Source organism: Symphalangus syndactylus, chromosome 16 (genome assembly GCF_028878055.3).
Source record: "Symphalangus syndactylus isolate Jambi chromosome 16, NHGRI_mSymSyn1-v2.1_pri, whole genome shotgun sequence".
In the NCBI taxonomy this organism is placed as follows: Eukaryota; Metazoa; Chordata; class Mammalia; order Primates; family Hylobatidae; genus Symphalangus; species Symphalangus syndactylus.
The window spans coordinates 86,009,967-86,030,827 of NC_072438.2; the positions used below are offsets into that span (position 1 = coordinate 86,009,967).

At 44.4% G+C, this 20,861-nt stretch overlaps 1 protein-coding gene across 1 annotated transcript in view; it reads left to right on the plus strand.

The window, feature by feature from the left end:
• Window positions 1-20,861, plus strand: part of MYO10 (myosin X) — a 272,480-nt gene that overhangs the window by 233,629 nt on the left and 17,990 nt on the right. The window contains exons 25-31 of the mRNA XM_055246103.2: window positions 584-1,459; window positions 2,845-2,968; window positions 7,479-7,722; window positions 12,185-12,280; window positions 16,295-16,388; window positions 18,509-18,564; window positions 20,495-20,637. Of these exons, the coding sequence (XP_055102078.1) occupies window positions 584-1,459; window positions 2,845-2,968; window positions 7,479-7,722; window positions 12,185-12,280; window positions 16,295-16,388; window positions 18,509-18,564; window positions 20,495-20,637 (1,633 nt within the window). The remainder of the gene's footprint in view (window positions 1-583; window positions 1,460-2,844; window positions 2,969-7,478; window positions 7,723-12,184; window positions 12,281-16,294; window positions 16,389-18,508; window positions 18,565-20,494; window positions 20,638-20,861) is intronic.

Below are 20,861 nucleotides of genomic sequence, written 5' to 3' on the forward strand. Positions count from 1 at the left end.
GATGTGTTTATGATGCAATTTCTGACCCATTACAATTGGGTAAAGCGTAGCGAATGGCTGAGGTTTGAGTGTGCATCACAAGGGTATAATTTCTCTAAATCAGTATAACCAGCGTGTTAGTTTGCTAGGCCCACCACAGCCAAATACCACAGACCGGTGGATCGAACAGTGGAAATTGATTTTTCTCCCAGCTCTGGAGGCCAGAACTGCAAGATCAAGGTATCCTTAAGTTTGATGTTTTCTGAGGCCCCTCCCCTTGGCTTGCAGGTGGCCGTCTTTCAGTGTGTCCTCACACAGCCCTTTTTCTCTGTGTGACCTAGACTCCTGTTCCCAAAAGGACACCAGTCATCTTGGATTAGGGCCCGCCCTAGTGAACTCATTTTAACTGAATCACCCCTTTAAAAGCCGTATCTCCAAATGCAGTCACATTCTGCAGCATTGGGGGTTAGGACTTCAACCTATAGACTTTATAGGGACACAGTCCAACTCATAATGACCATATTTCATCCTGGTTGCAAAGCGGGAGCTATGCTTGGACTTTTGTGCCGAAGCCTTCTGAAATCTCCCTTCTGCTTCTGTCCAGGAAGAAGAAACGAGGAAGCAGCAAGAACTCGAAGCCTTGCAGAAGAGCCAGAAGGAAGCTGAACTGACCCGTGAACTGGAGAAACAGAAGGAAAACAAGCAGGTGGAAGAGATCCTCCGTCTGGAGAAAGAAATCGAAGACCTGCAGCGCATGAAGGAGCAGCAGGAGCTGTCGCTGACTGAGGCTTCCCTGCAGAAGCTGCAGGAGCGGCGGGACCAGGAGCTCCGCAGGCTAGAGGAGGAAGCGTGCAGGGCGGCCCAGGAGTTCCTCGAGTCCCTCAATTTCGACGAGATCGACGAGTGTGTCCGGAATATCGAGCGGTCCCTGTCGGTGGGAAGTGAATTTTCCAGCGAGCTGGCTGAGAGTGCATGCGAGGAGAAGCCCAACTTCAACTTCAGCCAGCCCTACCCAGAGGAGGAGGTCGACGAGGGCTTCGAAGCCGACGACGACGCCTTCAAGGACTCCCCCAACCCCAGCGAGCACGGCCACTCAGACCAGCGAACGAGTGGCATCCGGACCAGCGACGACTCTTCGGAGGAGGACCCATACATGAACGACACAGTGGTGCCCACCAGCCCCAGCGCGGACAGCACGGTGCTGCTCGCCCCATCAGTGCAGGACTCTGGGAGCCTACACAACTCCTCAAGCGGCGAGTCCACCTACTGCATGCCCCAAAACGCTGGGGACCTGCCCTCCCCAGACGGCGACTACGACTACGACCAGGATGACTATGAGGACGGTGCCATCACTTCCGGCAGCAGCGTGACCTTCTCCAACTCCTACGGCAGCCAGTGGTCCCCCGACTACCGCTGCTCTGTGGGGACCTACAACAGCTCGGGTGCCTACCGGTTCAGCTCTGAGGGGGCACAGTCCTCGGTGAGTACCTGCCTGGCATGTCCCAGTGAAATGGGTGGCCGGTCACACCCACCCCTGTTGCATCCTCAAGTTGAATGAAGATACCCACAGGATATCTGTGCAAAGATTGCAGAGTCGTGCTCTTAGAGATCATCTTAAACCTTTTTCTTATTCCATAAGCCAATTGCATTCATAAGTAGAACTTTGATGTGCCTGTTTCAGTTTTAGCACAAAGCCCAGAGTTGAACTGTGCCCACGACTTGAGAAAACTGGCTATTTATTTATTTATTGTTGTTGTTGCTGTTTTTGAGGTGGAGTCTTCTCTGTCACCCAGGCTGGAGTACATTGGCAGGATCTCGGCTCACTGCAGTCCCCACCTCCCGGGTTCAAGCTATTCTGCTGCCTCAGCCTCCTGAATAGCTGGGATTACAGATGTCCGCCAGCACACCCGTCTAATTTTTGTATTTTTAGTAGAGATGGGGTTTTACCATGTTGGCCAGGCTGGTCTGGAACTCCTGACCTCAGGTGATCCACCTGCCTCGGACCCCCAAAGTGCTGGGATTACAGGCGTGAGCCACCATGCCCGGCCGAAAACTGGCTTTTTAAATGGAACTTTTGTTTATTTTATTTTATTTCTTCCTTCTCATTTTTTACAATTTGAATGGAACTTTTAGCTTTGCCGTGCTGCGTTAGGAAATGAAGACACACCCTAAACTGGAACAAGACTTGCCAGGGGTGAATTGGCAAAGTTTCCTTGCACTAACTTCACAATCCAAACCACACGATGTTATTTCTTATAGTGGCTGTAAAGGAGGAAGCTGCAGGGCTTAAATGCACTCTTTTCAGTTTCTGGATTTATCTGTAGTTTACTTTTATTTTGTCTCTTTGGTCGTGCATTGAATGTTCTCTTGACTTTCAAAGATTTGAAAATATATTTAACATAGTAATTCAGAGGGGGTTAACTCTTGCATGGTTTGATTAAAATTATAGCCTTAAAAAGCATTGTTAGTTTTAGGGCAGATAGCCTTTGGATTCAAGTATATCTTATCTTTCATGTATCAATTCAGCTGACCATTTGACCTTAAAAGTTGGTATTTTTAATTCTGAATTATTTGTGTGCTACTGTAAATTAGGCGTATTGCTTCTGTGTCTGTTGTTTTTTTTCTTTTTCCTTTTTCCTTTTTTTTTTTTGAGACGGAGTCTTGCTCTGTCGCCCAGGCTGGAGTGTAGTGACGCGATCTCTGCTCAGTGCAGTCACTGCCTCCTGGGTTTGAGTGATTCTCCTGCCTCAGCCTCTCGAGTAGCTGTATTTTTGTATTTTTTCAATGATGATACATGCTGGGTGTCTTTGTGGCTTGCTTTGTGGCCTTTTCCCTCATCATTGGCTTCTCTCTCTCTCGGTCCAGTTTGAAGATAGTGAAGAGGACTTTGATTCCAGGTTTGATACAGACGATGAGCTTTCGTACCGGCGTGACTCTGTATACAGCTGTGTCACTCTGCCGTATTTCCACAGCTTTCTGTACATGAAAGGTATGACTGCAGCCGCCATGGAGTCTGGGTTAGGGGAAGAGCGAGGTGTTATTTTATCCGGGCTGATGGATGGGGGTGGGAAATAGCGGAGGTGTTATTGTATCTGGGCTGATGGATGGGGACTGGGAAAGTCATTCTACCTACCCTTACCTCGGTGTTGGGCCACTTAGATGAATGAAGGGACGCCTTGTTATGTTGGTGTGACATGGGTGATGTGGTCCTACCAGCATGAACACAGTCGTGACTCCCCTGGTTTGGTGCAGAGTGGCAGGACAAAGCATTTGCAACCACCGCCTGCATTATCAGTCCTCCTCCCCTCTGTCTCTCCGTCTCGTTTTCCTTTCTTAACTCTTTCTTCATCCTTCTTCTATTTTCTCTCCCTCTCTCTCCCACTTTCTCTTTCACTGTCTCCCTCTCTATCTGAGTCTCATTGCTCTCTCTCACATATACAGACATACAAACCAATGTGTGTGTTGCTGCTACTGCTGGAATTGGTCAAGACCCATTCTCATGATAAACTGCATGTTCTCTCCTGCCAGGGATACTAGAGAGCCTAGAAGGATGTGCTATACATGGGGAAAAGTGAAGATCTCACTGAGGCCCACTGCTCGCTTGAACTGCTCACCATACCTACTTCATGATGAGCATTTGCATTGGATGCTTTGATTGTTATTAACCTTTGAATATACTTTGCGGAACCTTAACACTCAGGGGCCTTGACGCATACTCCTTTTGGAAAATTATTTACTATTTATCTATTTATTTAGGTATTTATTTAAGACAGGGTTTTGCTGTGTTACCCAAGCTAGAGGGCAGTGGTGTGGTCATGGCTCACTGCAGCCTCGAACTCAGGTTCAAGCCATCTTCCTGCCGCAGCCTTCATAGAAGCTAGGACTGCAGGTGCACACCATCATGCCAGGCTAATTTTTTATAGAGATGGAATCTCACTACGTTGCCCAGGCTGGTCTCCAACTCATGGCCTCAAGCAGTCCTCCCACCTTGGCCTCCCAAAGTGCAGGAATTGCAGGCATGAGCCACCATGCCTGGCCAGAAAATTATTTAATTAATTGGGACCTTGTATTTATGCTTTGTTCCTGTTCTTGACTGTGACTCGTAACTCAGTGACAGGGATAATAAGAAACCATAATCATCACCAGTTTTGGGCAGGAGTTTTACGTGGATGGTTAAAAAAAAGGGACCATCCTGTTTCTTGCATGGACCTAGACTGGAGAGGGGAGGGAGTCAAGAACGTGGGGATGGGCAGGGATATGAGAATCTTCTCCCCAGGTCTCCTCTTCCTGCTTTATCCCATCTTTGATTTTTAAATTTTTCTTCTCCTTCCCTTTTCTTCACTTTCCTTTTTACTGCTGTCTTTCTTCATTTACATTTACATTTTCTTTTTTTTGTCTTCACCACCATGAAAACCTTTTTTTTTTTTTTGAGACAGGATCTTGCTCTCTTGCCCAGGCTGGAGTGCAATGGCACAGTCTTGGCTCACTGCAGCCTCTGCCCCCGGGTTCAAGTGATTCTCCTGCCTCAGCCTCCTGAGTAGCTGGGATTACAGGCACGCGCCAATGCCCAGCTAATTTTTGTATTTTTAGTAGAGACGGGGTTTCACCGTGTCGGCCAGGCTGGTCTCGAACTCCTGACCTTGTGATCTGCCTGCCTTGGCCTCCCAAAGTGCTGGGATTACAGGAGTGAGCCACCGCGCCCAGCCATGAAAACCCCTTTATTCCGTTTTCCCTTCTTTCTTTCTGTGCTTCTCTTTTCCATTAGCTTCTTTATGCTTTTTTTCCATGTCTTTTCTTTTGTTGTCTTCAAGTTTTTTTTTCTGTTTTCTTCACTTGTGGCTTTGTTTGCTGGATTCCTTTTTTGCTTCACCTGCTCCTCTTAGAAAACATGGGTCTAGTGACGACTATCAGTCATTTGCCTTTCAGAGTTCTGCCATCCTCAGCTTTGGAGCCCCACAGTGCTCATGAAACCCCTAGAAGGTTTGGTTTAGGGGAGACTTTTAGTAGGACTGTTGGAATGAAAAACATCGAGGGTGATGTAGCCAGCACTGGAACACCTGACAAAGGAAAAAATGTCATTGCGAATCAGAACCTAATGATCCAATAAGTATTTAATCATAGCATCTTAAGATTTTCTCAGTTAGAAATCAACTTAACTGTTTTTACTATTATATAATTCCCATTCCTCAATTTTTAATTCCAAAGTTAATTTGAAAATTCTCTTCAATATTCCTCTTATTTTTAATGTATGGCATTGATTTTTTTTTTTTTTTTTTGAGACAGAGTCTCGCTCTGTCACCCAGGCTGGAGTGCAGTGGCACGATCTCGGCTCACCACAACTGCTGCCTCCCGGGTTCGTGCCATTCTTCTGGCTCAGCCACCTGAGTAGCTGGGATTACAGGCGCGTGCCACCACACCTAATTTTTGTATTTTGAGTAGAGACGGGGTTTCGCCATGTTGGCCAGGATGGTCTCGATCTCTTGACCTTCGTGATCCATCTGCCTGCCTCGGCCTCCCAAAGTGCTGGGATTACAGGTGTGAAACATCACGCCCGGCAGCATTGATTTATTATACAGTTACTGGATTAAAACCAGTAAGAGTAGGAAAAAAGTAAAGACACATTCAAAGTATTAAAATCAGGATCAAAGAAGTTAAGTGGGTGAGTTTTCGGCATCTCTTAATAAAGCTATTGTGTAGATGCAGCATCATTTAATATTTAATAAAACTTTAAAGCAGAGCCAAAAAGTTTCAGAGCAACTAATGAATGAAAAAGAAAATCTAATCACCAGTTTATATTTCATGGGCATAAATAAGTTTTTACAACCAAATAACCTACTAAAGGTGTTTGCAATTAGGAAATTACTGCATTAAGTAGATCTCTAAATGATGAATTATCAAGAGAGGGCCTGGAATTGCAAAGGGAGGGCCAAGAGTGAGTGCTATCGATAACAGAACAACATATTAAATAAACTAATGGTGAGGGCTGTTGTGATGACTGTTCTAATCTTCGAAACAACTGTGAATAAGCTTTATCATTTAACAACAACAAGATAATAGAATAACTTTGCACAATTTTCCTCCAGGCTTGTTTTGAGAAACCCAGATTAAAATCACAAATCAAAAAACTAATATTGTTTCATTCTGGTAGCCCTTGGCAAGTTTGCCGTATGTTAGGACACAGCTCTGCAGCTTGGCACAATTACCAAAGATGTCTCAGCTAGATGAGCAGGGGCCTCTTGGACAAAAGGAGGGAGAGGAGTCTAGAAAGTTCTGTGAAGCAAATGCACTGTCTGGTTTTCAGACACTGAATTCATAAAAGGATAGGATTATACTTACTTTAAATATCCCATGTTTAAATGACCCTTATTTTCATTACTGGTTGGTCAAAAGAAAATAATGTGTGGACAGTCTTATAATAACAGATGTGTGTAAGAGGTTGGTCTTGAGCGGGTTGGGGAATCTGGAATACAAAATTATCCTCCCGGAAGAGCATAGCAAGATTTTTTTATCTTATGAAAGATAACATGTGTATATTTAAGTTCAAATCTTAGTGTAGTTTGTACTCTTGCTTTCTTTTTTTTTTCATAGTCTCAGTCTTATAGCTGTAAACCATTTTCAGATGATGCTTTTCTTTGAAAAGATGTTTTTCTTCAAAAAGCCATATTGTCTTTACCTATGTAAGTTAGACTTTATCAGTCAGTCCTGGAATCACTGATAAAAAAATTCTTATTCGCACATTGACCAAATATGGAAGGAAATAGGTAAACTTTGTTTATTTTTTGAGACGGAGTCTCACTCTGTTATCCAGGCTGGAGTCTAGTGGTACAATCTCGGCTCACTGCAACCTCCTCCTCCTGGGTTCAAGTGATTGTCCTGCCCCAGCCTCCCAAGTAGCTGGGATTACAGGCACGCACCACCACACCCGGCTAATTTTTGTATTTTTAGTAGAGATGGGGTTTTATCATGTTGGCCAGGCTGGTCTAGAACTCCTGACCTCAAGTGATCCACCCGCCTCGGCCTCCCAAAGTGCTGGGATTACAGACATGAGCCACCTCTTCTGGCCCAAAAAACGGGTAAAGAAACTAGTAAACTTTGACACCATGTTAAAATAATTTTCCCTCTCTGGTGCATTTTGGGATAAGCCTGATCCATACATAGGGACATGGTTCTCACCCTTGGCTTTTGACTCACTCCTGGGTTAGAGTGTCAGTTCATTACTTGCTTTTCTATTGGCTCCTTTCAAAGCTTTCTCAGCTCAGTGAGCAGGAACTCCTTTGGGTGGAAGGATTCTTGTGTAATCCAGCCCAGCTGGTGTGACATCTGTGTGGTGCCCCCAGACGTGAGCTAGCAGTGCCGCTCCTCGCTCAGGGGTCTCTGCAGTCCTGCAGCTGGGGCAGAGTCTAAGCTCGGCTAGACCTTAACACCTGCTATGCATGTTGTTGTCATCCAATTTGACTGACTTTTCTTTCACCCCTCTCTACCCAATCTTGCGGGAACAGGTGGCCTGATGAACTCTTGGAAACGCCGCTGGTGCGTCCTCAAGGATGAAACCTTCTTGTGGTTCCGCTCCAAGCAGGAGGCCCTCAAGCAAGGCTGGCTCCACAAAAAAGGTGGGGGCTCCTCCACGCTGTCCAGGAGAAATTGGAAGAAGCGCTGGTTTGTCCTCCGCCAGTCCAAGCTGATGTACTTTGAAAACGACAGCGAGGAGAAGCTCAAGGGCACCGTGGAAGTGCGAACGGCAAAGTAGGTTGCTAAGCCTGGCTGTGGCCCGATGCGTTGCTCGATGTTTTACGCTGGTGGTCACCGAGCCACGCTGTGCAAGTTCCTTGCAGCGGCAGTATCCTGTAGTAGGTGTCCTGATAATTCAGTTCAGTGGGTTAAATTACTGGGAAACTGGGAAGCAAGACTTAATCTGTGAGTATTTTGCTTTTTGTGATTACACTCAGACATGTGGCTGTCATTTGGAAGATGGCCAGCCAGTTGGACCTGGAAGTTGCCCAGTGGAAATGGAATTGTATGTGTGGAGGAAGAATGGTGTGAATTTGGAACAAGTGGCTGAGTCTTTTTATGGGTTAATGTATCACTTTCAATTCCTTACTCCAGCTGTAGCCAGCAGATAAATTAGCTAAATTAAAAGCAGACAGACTGGAGGAGTTTTCTGAAATGAATCACTTGTCTTCTGTTACACCGGTGTTGGTTATACTGGCCATCCCCATTCCCAGCAATGAGAGGAACAGGGCTGGTCTTCAAATCCAACATGCCCCTTTTTCTGCCACACCCTTATAGAACCAAAGCTTTGGACTATTGAGGGCCTATTATTTTTGTTAAAAGACTAAGTAATGTTTCCAGAAAATTGTTGGGAGTTACAGGCAGCTGGTTTTCTGGGGCAACTAGATACTAAGCCTGAAAACATATTTGGGGATAACCTGTAGCCATACTCCACTCAAAACTGAGTGACCTCAAATATTTAGAAAAGTAGTAAAATAATCTTTGAGGGATCTAAAATTAATGCCTGAAGTCAGGAGCCTTAAAAGTAAAATGTTTCTACTATCAGCCAGCATCAGCACTTCAGAAAAGTATTCATTGTAAAGTGGAAAGTTAAATGAGGAGAGTAAAATCTTTTATGTATTTGATTGTAAGGGAAATCTCATGTCTCTGCAGACGGCAGAATATTGGACATTTCCAGGCTGTCCATTTGGAGTTCATGAGGTGCGGGAGTGTGCTTGTGAGAATCCTGGGTCTGAATCCTTCAAGGGTTCACAGCAAGGCATGGCTCTGTTGCCTCTGCCATCTTCTCTCAGCCTCACACACCATGCTGTTCCTCATCTGTCTATAGATCGATTGATTGATTGACAGGGTCTCACTCCCGTTGCCCAGGCTGGAGTGCAGTGACACGATCTTGGCTCACTGCAGCCTCAACTTCCTGGGCTCAGGTGATCCTCCCACCTCAGCCTTCCGAGTAGTTGGGACTATAGGTGTGTGCCACCATGCCAGGCTAATTTTTTGTATTATTAGCAGAGACGGGGTTTCGCCATGTTGCCCAGGCTGGTCTCAAACTCATGGGCTCAAAGCCATCCGCCTGCCTTGGTCTCCCAAGTGCTGAGATTACGGCCGTGATGTTTCTCTTTAATTATCCCATAGAAGGGGCCCCAAGCACCAAGAAGCTGTGAGAGAGAGAAGCACAGTATTGAATTTCACCAGAGTACATTGATGTGTGTTTCTTTGCAACTCACTCTGTATGCTGCTTAATAAAAGCGGTATTCTCAGGTGCTTCATCAGAATTATACTGAGTTATGGAAATGTTAGCCCTTATTCAGCCATTTCTGTCACCTTCTATAGAACAGGAACAGTGAGTTATTATTATGGAAAACTTCAATCATGGGCAAGAGTGGGTAGAAGAATATAATAAAACACGGACTTATTCCAGAGCTTTCGGTGGCTATCCACCCATGGCCAAGAGGGTTTCATCCACAGTTCTATCCAGTTCGCTCCCCCAGCAAACTACCTTCTTTTATAGCAAGTCCTTATCATATAATTTCTTCTGTAAATATTTAGTATGCATTTAAACATTCTAATATATAATCACAATACCATTATCACGTTAAAAAAAATGTTAGCTCCTAATATTATCCAAACTCCCAGTCATTGTTCAGTTTCTGCAGTGGCCTTATTTTTTTATTTTTATTTTTTTGAGACCGAGTCTCACTGTGTTGCCCAGGCTGGAGTACAGTGGCACAACCTTGGCTTACTGCAACCTCTGCCTCCCTGGTTCAAGCGATTCTCCTGCCTCAGCCTTCTGAGTAGCTGGGATTACAGGTGCCTACCACCATGCCTGGCTAATTTTTGTATTTTTAGTAGAGACAGGGTTTCACATATTAGCCAGGCTGGTCTCGAACTCCTAACCTCAGGTGATCCACACACCTCACCCTCCCAAAGTGCTGGGATTACAGGCGTGAGCCACTGTGCCTGGCCTGCAGTTTCCAAGTGGAGGTGGTAGTGTTCTTGTTGGTTTGGGTTGGTTTTGTAGTTACTTTCTTCAAGTCAGAATCCAAATGAGGTCTAGATGTTGTCACTGGTTTTTAGATCACTCAAGTCTCTTTTAATGTATAGATGCCCCCTCTGCCTTTCTTTCACTTGCTGTTTGTAATGGAACATGTTAGCCCGCTTATCCTATGGTTTCTAGATTTCACCAACCCTATATGGGCACGTGTTTGAACATGTTTCTCTTTCTCATTTCTTTCTTGTGAATTGGTCATTAGACCTAGAGAGTGATCGAGTTCAGGTTTTCTTTCTGTTTATGAGTGCTTCACTTGTGTTGGTATTGATTTCTGTTAAGAAGGCTTAGAGTAGCTGGTTGTCCTCTTGTGATATCAGCAGTAGTTCTGATCTTGATTTTTTTTTTTTCTTGATTTTTTTTTTTTTTTTTGAGACAGAGTCTTGCTCTGTCACCAAGGCTGGAGTGCAGTGGCACCATGTTGGCTCACTGCAACCTCTGCCTCCCGGGTTCAAGCGATTCTCCTGCCTCAGCCTCCCGAGTAGCTGGGACTACAGGTGCGCACTACCACGCCTGGCTAATTTTTGTATTTTTAGTAGAGATGGGATTTCACCATATTGGCCAGGGTGGTCTCAAACTCCTGACCTGAAGTGATCCTCCTGCTTCATCCTCCCAAAGTGCTGGGATTATAGGCGTGAGCCACCACGCCCAGCCCTGATCTTGATTTTTTTAAAAATATTTCATCTCAGTGATTCTAGCTATGAGGTCAGATAATACTTATTTTCTAACCAGACTATTTTAGTTTTGTTGCTGTAAAATACATGTTTTATTGTGAACATTTGTACTTTTTTTTTTTTTTTTTTGAGACGGAGTCTCACTCTTTCCCCTAGGCTGGAGTGCAGTGGCGTGATCTCAGCTCACTGCAAGCTCCACCTCCTGGGTTCACGCCATTCTCCTGCCTCATCCTCCCGAGTAGCTGGGAGTACAGGCGCCTGCCACCTCGCCCAGCCAATTTTTTGTATTTTTAGTAGGGATGGAGTTTCACCGTGTTAGCCAGGATGGTGTCGATCTCCAGACCTCATGATCCGCCCGCCTCAGCCTCCCAAAGTGCTGAGATTATAGGCGTGAGCCACCGCGCCCGGCCGCACATTTGCACTTCTTTAGTTATCAGAGCAAGCTGGCTTTATGCCCCAAACCCTTCTTCATCAAACATGTTACTATCTCTGGTCTGATCCTAACATCTGCTGCTGTTTACCCTGATTTTGTTAACCTGGTTGGCCAATTTTATTTCTCTAGTGTTGTTTAGGGAGGGTTGCAGATGAGATCAAGATGGTATTGAGACCAGACACACCCAAATCCCGTGCCTCACTCCCAGCACCCCTCATGGAAATAATGTGCACATCTCAAGCAGAATTCAGACGCAGATGCCCTGGCCTTAAGCTGGGAGAGAGCTGTGATGAATTAGGGAAAGAGCTCACACCAGGCCAAGGTTGGTTTTGTAGATTTGAGAAAGGATCCAAAGGAAGTTGCAGGCAGGAGTGGGGGCTGCTGCCCCAGGCCTGTCTGGGGCCTGAGCAGGGATGGGCATTGGGCGGACCAGTGTGAGGGGAGATAGCCTCTCCCCTAGAGAAGTCAGGGGAACCCTGCTATCCCTGGCCACACCAGCAGCCTCCTCCCTGGGCAGCAGAGAGGAGCCTGTCTCCCCCTAGAGGGAGTCTTCATCATTGCTAAAAGGAAAGCCATTGTAGGTCCCTCCATGTCTTTTGGTGATGGGTTCCAGAACCACCACCCCACTCCCCACCCCACTGCAGCCACCAAAATCCCCAGATGCTCGAGTTCCTGCTATAAAATGATATAGTCATTGCATGTAACCTATGCATATTCTCCCACATACTTCAAATCGTCTCTAGATTACTTACAATAACTAGTATGATGCAAATGCATTGTAAATAGTAGTTGCACTGTATTGTTTTTTAATTTGTAGTATTATTACTTTTTAAATTGTATTTTTATTTTTGATCTGCTGCCGGTTGAATCCACAGGTGCAGAACCCACAAATCCTGAACTCGCAGATGTGGAGAGACAACTGTGCACCGTTTCTTCAGTAACAGACAGTTCCCAACTCTAGTCATTCGCTTCATTAATTGCTTTCCTCAGTTCTTCAGAATTTGGTGTTCCTGATGTGTGTTTGTTGCTTTTGCTCCTTTGCAGAGAGATCATAGATAACACCACCAAGGAGAATGGGATCGACATCATTATGGTCGATAGGACTTTCCACCTGATTGCAGAGTCCCCAGAAGATGCCAGGTGAGTCTGCACTGTCGACTTCATGTTACCCACATCCTGCTCCCTCATGCACAGGTGTGAGCATCACACAGAGCACTGTTTACCATACTGGCCTTGAAAAATTTTAATTGACTTTCTGTTAGGATGGTTGAAGAACCAAGAGTCATATGAGATTGATGTACTTGTCCCTTGGGGAATCTTTCCCTGGGCAGATGTGTTCAAGTACAGCACAGGGTTCAGGATTTCCAGCCTCCAGTGCCACTAGACAGACCCGTTGTCATCTGTCTCAGGCTGTTACTGTCACCGGTAGCGTGTGTAAATTATACAGCTGCATGAAGCTGAAAGCCTACCCTCTGGAAGCTTCTGAGCTTTGAAAGTGAATCGTTTGTATTTGCATAAGGACCAAAAGGGCAGGGAGCAGTAACTGATGGCTGTTTAAGCAACTGATAGTGCTATGGCATTGGGGGATTTTAAAGATCTTAATATTGAAGAATTCAATGGAAGAGGTACTAACTTACACAGAACTTACTATTAGCTTGGTGGAAGAGTAATCGCAATTATATTTCAGGCTACTATTCTAAATGTTTCATACCTAAGTATTTCAGGAAGTATTCTAAATGCTTCATAAATACTAACTCTTTTGATTCTCTTGAATCCTGCAAGGTAGACATTAATTATTACCATCATCCATACTTTGCAGAATAAGAGACTAGGGTACAGAGAACAGTTAGTATCATTTGTAATGCAGTGCAACCTCAGTTCTGTTGAATGGAGACATTGAACTTCTTAAAAACATTTGCTCCTAAGGAGCTTTAACTTTTGACTGAGATTAGAAGAGGTTGGAGGCCTTCATTGGCTGGGGCAAGTTGTCTGTAACTTCCTGGACTTCAGGTTTCCATGCTGGAGTGCTGAGGAGACATAGCACAAAATTAAGGAGACTTAGCATTTGCTCTTCAGTGTGACGGATCACAGGGTCACCTTGCGGATCTGACACCGTAGAGCGTCTGTCCTGACTATTCCTGCATCTTGTGAGTTTGTGAGTCTGCAGGGTTATGTTGGAGGTGTCTGTCATCTGCTCTGAGCAACGCTAGAGAACATCTTTTCTTTTTTTCTTTTTTTGAGACAGAGTTTCTCTCTTGTTGCCCAGGCTGGAGTGCACTGGCGCAATCTTGGTTCACCACAACCTCCACCTTCCAGGTTCAAGCGATTCTCCTGCCTCAGCCTCCCAAGTAGCTGGGATTACAGGCATGCACCACCACGCCTGGCAAGTTTTGTATTTTTTGTAGAGACGGGAGTTTCTCCATGTTGGTCAGGCTGGTCTTGAACTCCCGATCTCAGGTGATCTGCCTGCCTCGGCCTCCCAAAGTGCTGGGATTACAGGCGTGAGCCTCCTTGCCTGGCTGAGAACGTCTTTTAATTTATGAGGGTAACATCCAATAGCCGAATTCTTCAATTCTCAGCCCCAAGATCATTAGGACCTTCTAGTGTGTTCTCAGGACCCCTCGCTACCCCTTGCCCTTTGAATCTTTCTGAGTTGATACAGTACCGTGGTAGCAACATTAAGGGTAAAGACACCAGAAAATAATTATTCCCATGGGAACAAACTAAAACCCTGCTTAGACCCATAAATTCTAACACAAACTGGAAAAACAAGCAAACCTGGAATTATAGCCCATCATTCTGTCTGGGACTCCTGGAGACCACATGTGGTTGTTTGTGGCCCAGGGAATGCCTGCAGCTTTTCAGCTGAATTATAGGCCTGGCGTTTGGCAGCTGCCCTGTCTGTTTTATGCCATGATGAACCTGCTAAATTTAACCTTTGGAATATTTTAGCCAAGGACTTTTTCTCCTGACCAGTGGAAAACTTTTTAAAAAAAATTCCTTTTCAGATTCCAAGTTATACTTCACTCAAGAGAAGAAATTTATAAATTTGAGTCTAATCTAGACAGAATTGAAAGTGCAACAAATTTTATGCCTTTGTGTATGTGATTCCTACAACTTGAATGTATGTCTTTTTCAATGTTTAATTTGGGATATTTTTGAGATGAGCAAAGCAATGAAGTCTTGCTGTTTAGTTAACCAGAATGGATAGTGCAAATTTATCTTAAAGTGTTTTCCTTGTATACAAGATATATGCATATCTGTTGTATATGTTGAATATTTTCAAGCTTGTAGTCACATTTTTCTCCCTTAGGAAGCACCGAGATAGATTTTAGTGCTTTGCTGTAAATCATTTGCACAGCCTACCTTTACATATGGTGTCATTTTTTTTAACTTTAAACATGCCATTGGATACCAAGTACTTTCCCCTCTGCCTTAAATAGGAGTATGTATGTATTTTGTGTCTTATAAGCCCCCAGGAGGAGAAGGATACCCTAGAGTCTCTTTCATATTTGATAGCGTTCACATTTTGTAGTTGGTCAGTAAATGCTAGATGGATGCATGTCTGTTCATGGTCATTTTCCTGATGCTTTGTTCTGCTTGATTTTTCTCAAGTTGACATGTTTTGTTTCGTTTTGTATTTGTTTTTTTGTGAGACAGAGTCTTGCTCTGTCACCCAGGCTGGAGTGCAGTGGAATAATCGTGGCTTACTGCAGCCTTGGCCTTCTGGGCTCAGGTGATCCTCCTGCCTCAGCCTCCCGAGTAGCTGGGACTACAAGCATGTACCACTACACCCAGCTAATGTTTTATTTTTTGTAGAGACTGGGCCTCAGTAAGTTTCCCAGGCTGGTCTCAAATTCCCGGGCTCAAGCCTTCCTCCCACCTTGGCCTCCCAAAATGCTGGAATCACAAGCGTGAGCCACCATGCCCAGACATTTTCCTTTATTTTCTGATTGTGATGAGGCTGGATGTGAGAGTACTCATTTGAAATGAAGATGGAAGAGTTCTCTGGTCAAAATAGTTTTCTACTTTAAGCAGTTATTTTTCATTTCCAACTCTCCTGTGGTTTTATTGACTTGAGGAGAAATGCTGTTAGGTGGTTGAAAACCCCATCCTGGGAATACATAGAAAAAATGGACATCTAGGCCCGGCACAATGGCTCATGCCTGTAATCCGAGCACACTGGGAGGCCGAGGTAGGTGAATCACCTGAGGTCAGGAGTTCAAGACCAGCCTGGCCAACATAGTGAAACCCCATCTCTACTGAAAATACCAAAAATTAGCCGGGCATGGTGGCATGCGCCTGTAATCCCAGCTACTCGGGAGGCTGAGGCAGGAGAATCACTTGAACCCGGGAGGTGGAGGTTGCAGTGAGCCGAGATTGTGCCGTTGTACTCCAGCTTGGGCAACAAGACTGAAATTCCATCTCATAAAAAAAAAAAAAAAAAATAGACATCTAGTGGCCATTCCAATATGATACTCTCCATTACATGTTGAGTATCCCTTACCCAAAATGCTTGGGACTGGAAGTGTTGCAGATCTTGGCGTTGGGGATATTTGCATTAGACTTACCGGTTCAGCATCCCTAATCTGAACATTTGAAATGTTCCAGTGAGCATTTCCTTTGAGCATCGTGTCGGTGCTCAAAAAGTTTTGAATTTTGAAGCATTTCAGATTTCAGATTTTTTTGGATTATGGATGCTCAACCTATATTGATCTTCTCACCTTAAAATTTATTTTTTAAAACAGAAAAAGCACCTGAATGTTCCCTAGTTTATTAATAATATCTTAAGTAAGGATTCTCGATATAAGTATTGTGAGTAGAACTGAGGATTTTATTATTTGCTGTTAATTTCTCAAGGAACTCATTCATCATCGTCAAATGTTTGTAAAGGTCTATGGGACCGGAAAAAGGCCATCCACTGACCTAAAGTTAGAACATAATATGGCACTTAAAGGCATTTACAGGTACTTTATCTGCTTCTTCTCACTTTATTCTTTGGTAATGAAACCGACATTTACCCCTAAGAAGTAATCAAATTAAAAGCAAAGGTGCTTAGAGATGTCATTTTCACAGAGCACGTGCAGTAGGGCGCTATTGCTTTGCCAATACGAGGTTGGCCTCTCCTTGACAGTTGCTCTCTCTTCCCCGCAGCCAGTGGTTCAGCGTTCTGAGTCAGGTCCACGCGTCCACGGACCAGGAGATCCAGGAGATGCATGATGAGCAGGCAAACCCACAGAATGCTGTGGTACGGGAGCACTGCCTGGGATGGGGGTGGGGCATCTAGGGGCAGGGACGGGGAGGGCGTCAGATGGTAAAAAAGGGAAAGATTGGGAATTTCCAGACAGTCTTTTTTTTTTTAAAGGTAAATATAGAATAATTTAGGAGAAAAAAAGGACCATTTGAGTTTAAAATCAATACAATAATAAATATAATAAATAGTACAATATAATAATACAGTAATAAATACAGTAAATTAAGTTGGACACTGTGGCTTATGCCGGTAGTCCCAGCACTTTGGGAGGCTGAGGTGGGAGGATCAGTTGAGGCCAGGAGTTCAAGACCAACCTGAGAAACATAGCAAGACACTGCCTCTATGAAAAAAAATTAAAAATTATCCAGGCATGGTGTTATGTGCCTGTAGTTCCAGCTGCTTGGCAGGCTGAGGCAGGAGGATTGCTTGAGCCTGAGAATTCGAGGCTACAGTGAGCTATGATTGTGCCACTGAACTCCAGCAGCCTGACCCTGTCTCCTAAAAAAAACAAACAACAAAAACGAATAAATTATAGAAGGTTATAAGTAGTAATACATTCCAATTCTCCCACCTCAAACCTTTAAAATAACAAAAGAAATAATCCTCCTTTTTATGAAGTCACAGAAGCACATGTTACACTTACTCTTCAGAGGACTTGATGAAATCTAAATCTAAATTGTATTTTTTTTTTTTTTTTTTTTTTGAGATGGAGTCTCACTCTGTCACCCAGGCTGGAGTGCAGTGGCGAGATCTCGGCTCACTGCAACCTCCGCCTCCAGGTTCAAGCAATTCTCCTGCCTCAGCCTCCCGAGTAGCTGGGACTACAGGCGCATGCCGCCGCACTTGGCTAATTTTTTGTATTTTAGTAGAGACAGGGTTTCACCATGTTGCCCAGGCTGTTCTGGGACTCCTGAGCTCAGTCCATCCACATGCCTCAGCCTCCCAAAGTGCTGAGATTATAGGCTTGAGCCACTGCGCTGGGCTGAAATCTAAATTGTACTGTATGTCTTCCCTCCATCCCAGACACATACACAAAGTTACAAAACCCTACTTTGAAATCAAGTTGTATTTCCTCATCAGAAAAACTTGAAATAAAGTTTCTTAGGAGAAGAAGTGTAAAATTTAATCAAAGGACACAATAAACTCAGGAAATTTGTACTATTGAAAGAAGGTCGGCCGGGTGCAGTGGCTCACGCTTGTAATCCCAGCACTTTGGGAGGCTGAGGTGGGTGGATCACGAGGTCAGGAGATCGAGACCACGGTGAAACCCCGTCTCTACTAAAAATACAAAAAATTAGCTGGGCGTGGTGGCGGGCGCCTGTAGTCCCAGCTACTCGGAGAGGCTGAGGCAGGAGAATGGTGTGAAACCGGGAGGTGGAGCTTGCAGTGGGCCGAGATCGTGCCACTGCACTCCAGCCTGGGCAACAGAGCGAGACTCTGTCTCAAAAAAAAAAAAAAAAAAAAGAAAGAAGGTCATAAACACTGTTCACTGAACATATTTTAAGAATGAGAGGGACCAGGTGCAGTAGCTCAGACCTGTAATCCCAATACTTTGGGAGGCCAAGGCGGGTCGATCACTTGAGGCCGCCAGGAGTTTAAGACCAGCCTGGCCAATATGGCGAGACCCCATCACTACTAAAACACAAAGTTATCCAGGTGTTGTGGCCCACACCTGTAGTCCTAGCTACTTGGGAGGCTGAGGCACGAGAATCACTTGAACCTGGGAGGCAGAGGTTGTGTTGAGCTGAGATCACACCATTGCGTAGCCTGGGCAACAGAGTGAAACTCTGTTTCTAAAACAAACAAGTTAAATTAAAATAGAGGTACTTGGAGAAAATTTAGTAAAATATTTTTGAAAAACAAATTATTGAAAGGACAAGAGGGAATGATTAACTTGTAATTTTTAAACATAAATGGGCTATAGATTCTGCGCTGTGTAGAGGCTATTTGTACCCACACAACAGAGGATTCGTCTCATAGATAACTGTTATTTTGAAGTTAAAAAGAAAAGAGCCTTTTCTGTCTGATTGGGAGGTGTGGGCTAGAGGTGTTACTGTAGTGTGCACCCTACTTTAGTGGTTCTCTCATTCTCTTTACTTTTTGTTCTTTTCCAGGGCACCTTGGATGTGGGGCTGATTGATTCTGTGTGTGCCTCTGACAGCCCTGATAGGTAAGCTCAGATGTGGCTCTTAACAAAAACAGCTCATCACCTGTGTGTGTCCACAGGTGTCTGTGCTGCTGGGTCACGTCCCTCTTCGCAGGGCTGTGAAATCACACGAGGCTGCGTGTTCCTACCTTGTCAACCCCAGCAATCCAAAGTCTTCCTTCTTGGTACCCAATTTTACATCATCTGGAAGTCTCCTTCTCTGGGTATCTTTGGAGTCCTGGGGCAAACCGTGGGAACCTAGACAATTTAAAAAAGCATGAGGAATATTTTTAATGTGTATACAGGGACAAACCTGGGATTTATATAGGAAGAAAATGCCTGTTTAGGAAAATGATATTCCAGCAAAGGGGAAGGGAGTCATTCTCCTTTCTGAACTTAATGAACTTGAAAAGGATTTTGATGATAATGTCTATGTAGAGTATTGATAAACCACAAACATTTATTTTACTTGACATTTCTTCTTTCTTGGCACCTTTTTGGTTTCGATTTTTGAAGGCAAATCATCTTTGGAGATGATCTTACGCGTCTTTGTGCCCAGTGAACTTCATCTTTATTGTCTCTGTTTTTCTGTATTATCTTGTAAGTTCTACTTCTGGCCTGCAGCAGAATTTAAGAAAAGTTTCTCTAGGACGGACCAGAGAAAGGATCAAAATTGTCTTCTGCCCTCAGTAAGACAGCCGGAAAATGAATATGAGTGTGTTAAAATTGACAACAAGATTGCGCCACTGCACTCCAGCCCAGGCGACAGAGCGAGACTCCGTCTCAAAAAAAAAAAATTGACAACAAAATACAGTGTCTACTTGGCAGAATTAGAGTGGTGGGGTCTCTGTCACCCTCCCATTGACAAGAGCCCTTCTGAACCATGGGTCCTTTGTTTTTAGTAGTCAGCCTGCACCCCTTATACCTGGCTCGGGAATCTTTAACATGTATGTGTCGTATCTGTAATCAAAGCCCTGGTGCTTCTTACTCTGGTATGTGAGTTTCTACCTTACCTTCTCCACATCTTTGCTCGCCCACACCCTTCACTCCTCCAGGCTGGGCATGTGATGATCCATCCTTAGAATTTTGAATCCTCGTTCAGGGTTTTCTCTCTTCTTCAACTGGCCACTTTTCTCCCTTTCTAACTATAGAAAAAGGTTTTTTTTATTTTATTTTTAAGGGGCACCTCAAGTTTAGCCTGTTTGCATAGCTTTTCCTGTGTCCTGCAGTGCAGTTACTGTTTTTCTTAAATTTTTGTGTCACCTAACTACAGTGAACATTTGAAGACTTGCAAGAAAGAGTTCACATTCGCTAGCTTAAGCCGTTAGATCGAGGAGTTAGTATTTATATTAGCAAGGGCCTATGAGAGAGGTTCAGGGCATTTCCAGACAAAAAGAGGTGAGGGAGAAAGCAAATTTCCATTATCACGTTATCCGTGACTAGGAAATGCACCCTGTTAGATCACTTTGAAAACACGGACCCAGGTGGCTTTTTGTACAAAGCGTAATCAAGCATTTACGATGTTCCACCTACACCTATTTACTGATCCTCTTTTATTGCTGGTGTCTGACATTTCATTACCAACCCACAGAAATATTGCCCAAGGCAGGAAGAAATTGACTTTGGAGAGGCATCAAAAAAAAAATTTTCCTTCATGGTCACGTTATTTAGCCTTCCTGGAACTGAGTTTCATCTGGAAAGTTTTGCATGAAGAAATGTTTTCCCTTCCAGGACCTTCAGAATGAATGTGTTGCTCCAAGTTTAAAGGTTAATGATGCGTAAAAGAATTTCTGCAGAAATGAGCAAGGTTTGCCTTAATAAAAACACGGATAGCCTAGCAGTGTATATCCCGTGACCCAGAAGCCAGGAAGAAGGCACTGAGTCTCGGTTCACACAGAGGTGATGCTGATGGTAGAGCTAAGGGGTTTTGTTTCCTTCTCACCTTGTGGCGCAGACCCAACTCGTTTGTGATCATCACGGCCAACCGGGTGCTGCACTGCAACGCCGACACGCCGGAGGAGATGCACCACTGGATAACCCTGCTGCAGAGGTCCAAAGGGGACACCAGAGTGGAGGGCCAGGAATTCATCGTGAGAGGTGATTGCCTGCCCTGCTTCCTTGGTCTGCTTAACAGACTCACCTTTCCATTCGCTTATAGACATCTGCAGCATTTTCATTTTGAGCTGCTTTTCCCAGTCATTTTAACTGTTGGAGATTTTTAAAGTGATTTTTAATTTGTGATATTATAAAGTGTTTCTAGAGGGTCGTGTTTTTTGTTGCTAGTTGTGATTTTGAGCTTTTCTTTGATGTAGTTGTTCCAT